This window comes from Enhydra lutris, unplaced genomic scaffold (genome assembly GCF_002288905.1).
Source record: "Enhydra lutris kenyoni isolate GAN:26980312 unplaced genomic scaffold, ASM228890v2 scaffoldscaffold4, whole genome shotgun sequence".
NCBI lineage: Eukaryota > Metazoa > Chordata > Mammalia > Carnivora > Mustelidae > Enhydra > Enhydra lutris.
In genome coordinates, this window is record NW_019154088.1 from 16,804,629 (window position 1) to 16,810,300 (window position 5,672).

The following is a 5,672-nucleotide window of genomic DNA, read 5'->3' on the forward strand; positions in this document are numbered from 1 at the left end:
TATTGTATGTAATTAAATAGGTCACATGCTATACATATACATGTACATGTGTATGTATATATTATGTATATATATTTGTATATGGATACAGATGCCTACAATAGGTCTACAAAAATATACATGAAAATGGTGTCTGAGAGGTAAGAGGGACATTTTTTAATTGTATGTCCTTTTAAATATTATTTTTTACTTCTCCAAATACACACACACACACACACACACACACACATATATATCTGTCCTTATAGATAACATGAGAATTCTAAAAATAAAAACCTTTATATTAGAAAGATTCATTTTTATATTAGTATATGATAATTATACTGTAAACGTTAATTATATTTTTAATCTTTATATATATGTAAATTCTTATAGATAATGTGAGAGCGAGACATACTCATAATTACTATCCACTAATAACACCTTTTTAGGAAGGCTTTGTGAATCATTTGCAATAGCATAACATCTATGTCAGTGACCAAAAACTGCAAGGAACACAGAGAGGTATTTCCCTATAATCATAAAAGAGTAAAAGAGAAAGAAGTGCTGGTGTGAGTAAAACTAGAGACATTCTGTTAAGCGACAAAGTAAAGCTTAGTTTCTGTTTTCACACTGAGTTGGTACTTCCGGAAGAAAAAGCGCTGGCTGGTGACAGCACATAGAGTTGAGACAAATGTCTGGAGGGGCCTAACATCTCTCTGCAGATTTTCATCCCCCAAATTAAGCCCCACCTCCTCTCTTTCTACAGGAGCAATGCCATCAAGCTTAGCTATTAAGATAATATATATATAGCAGAAATACATACATTTTAAGGAAGAATGCTAGACTAACTCAGGTCCTTTGAAGAACATATGAAAATCAGAGTTTCAGTTCATATGTTGAACTTGCTTGCATGGGCCCTGCACACAGCAATGAATGTCTGCTGCCTGATCAGAATCAGGCTTAACATGATAAGCAAATTTCCTTTCCAACACTGTTGGAGTCCTGGACTTATTTTCCACAAAGGCCAAGATGGAACTAAATTAATCATAACTATTTCCTGGGGCCAGAAAATCATGCATATTTTACCACAGCCCAAGCGCGTGGCCCTGACCATCACCTTGTCCCTCCATGGTCTAGACCAAGACTCAAAAACAGGTCCATTCAGTTTACTGCACTTTTTCTTCCTGTGCCTGGGCCATACAAACATAAATTTTACTCCATATATAGTTAAAACAGCCCATAACAAAAAGGAATAAAGGAAATGTTCAGCCACAGAATCAGATAGGACATCATCGACTGGTGATTCAGGATCATATGATCAAGCTACAGAACTTCTCAAAAAGGAGCAACAATGAGAATGAAAAGAACTTAATAAAAACCTCTATGTATGCATACTGTCTGGGCTCATTTAACAGACTCCTCCAAGGACATAAAATGGATCATTTACAGTTGAGCTTTCTGCTTCTATGGAGGCTTGAATTTAAACAATCTCACAAAAACAAATTTTTCTTTCCTTCTGAACGATTTTAAGGAAAATGTATGCCCACCCTTCTTCAATTCAGGGAAATGACAGTCCTTGTACAGTCAACCTGCCTAATTTAAATATTTCCTGCTGAAACATTTCCTGTAATAGCGACTAGGAAGCCAGTGAAATGCTCAATTGCATGTACATAACACATAAACCACCGGTTAAAAACATCCCTCTAAGGCCGGCCACAGAAGCATCAGTGCCCCCAATGAATTGAAGAGCCCCCTTACAACCCCAAAGAACACAAGTTCTCAAAAAATTTGCCCTGCTCTGCCTCCAGGGTGGACACTGGAAAGACAGTATCAACCAGAAAATCCAGTCCCTAATTTTAGGAAGCATAACTCAGAGGAGAGCCAACCCTTGAATGTGTCCTCCCTGACTCTGTCGTTAGAATTCCTTTCTTTCCTTGCTCCCTTACCAAGAGAGCATCTGCAAAGGTGCCCACAAGGCAAGCACTTTCCCCTACACACAACCGGAATTGGTACGAAGGGAAAGGAACGGGCTTCTCTGTGTCTTTCAGTCGCAGCTCCTCCCCTTCTTCCTCAAAGAACACTTCTCGCCTCCAAAAATCGGCCTCGACAATGGCCCAAGAGTCCTTTTAACGATGGCATTCCCTCTAACGCAGAAATCTTTAAAGAGCGGAAGCAAAGTGGTTTAGCTTCGAATGGGGCAAGGGCTGGACACCCCCTGCACTTCTAAGGTGCCCCCTGGAGATCTTGTCAAGGATCCTTCTGGTGTGGAGAATCAACCCTGTCAGTTCCCTCAGGATCTTGATACTAGGGAAAAGAGGGAAGTGAGACCCACACCAAAGGAGCTGGCCCGTTCTGTTACCCTTTAAGCGCGTCGTGTCCTCCGCCGCCTCTTCTCTTGGCCCGGCTAGCTCTGGTTTCCTTCACGTTCCCAGCCTCCAAATTGGCGTCCGCCCCATGGCTCGTGTAGGACGCTAAGAGCACGGTAAATCCCAGGACGACCTCCAGCAGCCCTCCTCGCCGCATGATGCCGAGCGGCCGCCGGCTCCCGCCGCCTCTTGCTGCGCCCCGGGCTCGATCTGCGGCCGCCGCTGCGCCCTAGAGCGCGCCGCGCCGCCGGAGTCCCGCTCTCCCGCCGCCCGTCCCCCGGGCCGGGCTCCTCCCGCCTTCTCCAGGCGCTGCTCCCACTTCAGGCGGCCCCTGCCAGCTGCAACAGACAAATCGCCGAGGCAGGGGAGACGTTCAGGGCATCGGGATGCTGAAGCTTGGGGTCCCCATTCCCAAGCCCAGCCCGAGCGCCGCCTGAGCGTGGCGCAGTTACTTTGGGTAAGTGAAGACCGTTTGGTCCACGGCTGGCCGAAAAGCCCAGGCCCCCGCTGGCCGCGGTTCCAGCCAACCTCTCGGCCTCCCAGACACTGCCTGAAAAGCGCGCCGCAGAGTACCCATGTCCCGAGCAGTTCTAAACCCCGGGGCCAGTTCGCTGAGTTTGTTTGTTTAGTTTTTTTTTTTTTTTTTTTTTTTTTTTTTTTTAATGGCATAAAATGCGCGCGATGCGCGCTTGAACGCCCCAGCTTCCCCGACAGTCCTTTCCGCCAAGCCGCGGGGCTGGAAGCCCGCTGCGCCGTCCCCGGCCGGCTCCGGGCGCTGCCACCGCCCCCCGAGCATCTGACGCGGAGCCCGGCACCGGGAGCCCCGGGCCAGGAAGCTGTCAGGCAGGGGAGGGCCAGCGCCAGCTGTGGACGTTCCGGGACAGCCCCTCACCCAGTCCCTGTCCCTGCCCTGCGCGCGGCGCAAACGCAAAAGCCTCCGTGGCTGCAACTCCAGCCCCGGTGGCCGCCCGACCCCTGTGGGGACCCTGGCTGCACCCACTGGAGAAGCGGCGCCTCCGGCTCCCGAGGCGGCGGCGGCTGTTCCTCGGTCCCGGCTGCGGCAGCCGCTGCCCCACTCCTCCCGCAGCTGCCCCAGCTGTGGCCGCCTCTCCGCCCGTGGCACCCACAGTCTCTGCCGCGGCTCCCGCGGCCCCCTCCTTTCCCCACCTCTTCAAGTATCGTCTGCGCAGCGGTTTCTCGCGAGAGAAATACTTTTTTTAAAAAAAGAAAGAAAAAGAAAATGACACCCCCTCCTACATCCCCCTCATCGCCACCCCACCCCTCGGCCCCATCCATCCTCCCTTTCCACTCCCCTTTGCCAGCCACCGCCTCGGCGCAGGGGCCTCCCTTGCTCACAGGATTAGCGCAGTTGGGAGGAGGCAGAGGTGATCAGGTTCTGTCCGGCCTGGGATTTTTCGTTTTGGGGTGAGGAGCTGGGGGAATGGGAAAAAGTGGAGTAGCGGTTTAGCTCTCTCCGCCGCTGGGAGGTCTAGACCCGAGATTAGCCTCTCCCGTGATCTGGGAAGCCCGGCGGGCGCGGAAAGCTGTGCCACCTGCATCAAGAATGTGCGTTGGAGACGGTGGCCACGGAGGCCCCAGCGACCCTCGCGCGAGGGGAGTCGCGTCCTGGCTGCCCCTGCCTCCCTGGCTCCGCCTCACTGCGATTCTCCCGCCCGGCACCGAGCGGAGACCCGAGTCCCGGAGGCTGCGGCAGGGCGCATCGCGCGCGGCGGCACCCGTAGCTGCAGAGGCTGGTGTGTAGTGGTGTAAGGGGTCTCCACCACTGCCACTTGCCCCCTAAGCGTCGGGTGCCCACTCTGAGGCACTGCTCTTCTGAGGCTCAGGTCAAGCTACCCAGGCTGATCCAAGATGCTGCAAGTGCCTGAGTGGGATCCTTCTGATTCAAGGGCCTGTGAATGTTAGAAGCTGAGATTTGGGATGGGGGTGAAGGGATGGTCCTCCTGGCCAGCCTACAGCTAACTAAGATTGGGCTTCTCTTAGACAATCCTAGTTCACCTCCCCGACACACACATACACACACACTCTCTCTCTCTCTCTCTCTCTCTCTCTCTCTCTCTCTCTCTGCTTCTCCAGGACAAGCAAGGCACAGTGACTTTGGAGAATGAAGTATTTATGGCATCCTTATATGGATAAGGCCCAGTGTTGCCTATATTCTATAAGGAGAACAGGAAGTCACACCCTGGGCCCTGGCCGCTGGAACTGGAGACCCCAGAAAATCCCCATGTAGCAGCCACAGCTGTCAAGCCAGAAGTAAGAGCTCAGCACAAACAGGAATTGGGTTGAAGGGGGCTTTCCTTATTTGCAATTGTTTGTGCCTAGATAATAGGGTATGGGGACCTGGGCAAGTTATTTAACCTCTTTCCCATCGCCAGATGGAAATAATAATGTTGACCACACCAGTTATCATGGGGATGATGAGCCTGCTGAACAATGACAAGTGAACTTGAAGAATGAAAACAGTGAAACTGTCAAAAATATGTGCCCATTTAAAGTCATAGTTCTAGAAGTATGTGGTAGCTTAAGATCTCACCTGTAAAACGTCTCTTAGTGGATCTTTGAGTTGGTGGCTTGGTCACACACATTTGGTTGATATTCATCCAAGATGTAAATTTACTTAGCACAACCTATGTACCAGTTTGCTCATGACTGAACCTGGCTCCTTGGTGAGAAAGGCAGATGTATTTTCCTTCACACAGCAGATAATCTATAGGGAAAGTTGACTTGAAAAAACCCACTTGTTAAGTGCCAAGAGGAAGGAATACTGGATGCTTGCTTGGAAGATCTGTAACAAGGGGTACTTGACCTAGGTTGTGACTGATCAGGGAAGGCTTTCCTGAGGAAGTGATATTTAACTTACATTCAAACACATAACTAGACTTGACTTATGGTAGCGGCTCTCAATTCTGGTTATACAGTAGAATGACCTGGGACCATTTAAAAAAAAAAATTTTTTTTTGACAGCACAAATCAGCCCCCAGAGTTCTGACTTAAATAGCCTCAAGTGGAACCTCGATGTGGGCATTTTTTTAAAAGCTCCCAGGTATGGAAAGGTAAGGGAGTTGTTCAGACAGGGAAAGTGGTCTAAGCAGAGGAGTCATTGCTCAGGAGCAGCAGGGCTCTTGGGGATCCAGGAAGGTCCCACAATATTCTGGACTGTTCTACACCCTCTGCAGAATCTGGAAACAGCCCACTTTCTCTACACTCCAACAGCATGTGAGACACTGCAGTCTCTCTTAGAATCTTCTACTCAGTAACATGTTGCACAGCAGCAACTGCACACAGGCTTTTCTAAGGTTTTTGCCC

At 49.9% G+C, this 5,672-nt stretch overlaps 2 protein-coding genes across 2 annotated transcripts in view; one reads left to right on the forward strand and one right to left on the reverse strand.

The window, feature by feature from the left end:
- LOC111158675 (fibrillin 1) overlaps positions 1–2,796 on the reverse strand; it is a 229,692-nt gene extending 226,896 nt beyond the window's left edge. The window contains exon 1 of the mRNA XM_022520875.1: positions 2,342–2,796. Within this exon, the coding sequence (XP_022376583.1) occupies positions 2,342–2,505 (164 nt within the window). The 5' untranslated portion in view covers positions 2,506–2,796. The remainder of the gene's footprint in view (positions 1–2,341) is intronic.
- A 233-nt stretch (positions 2,797–3,029) lies between these two features.
- Positions 3,030–3,777, forward strand: LOC111159785 (vegetative cell wall protein gp1-like). The gene is made up of 2 exons (XM_022522390.1): positions 3,030–3,033; positions 3,077–3,777. Exons 1-2 carry the CDS (start codon positions 3,030–3,032, stop codon positions 3,775–3,777), a joined length of 705 nt encoding a protein of 234 aa, XP_022378098.1.
- The last annotated feature ends 1,895 nt before the right edge of the window (positions 3,778–5,672 follow it).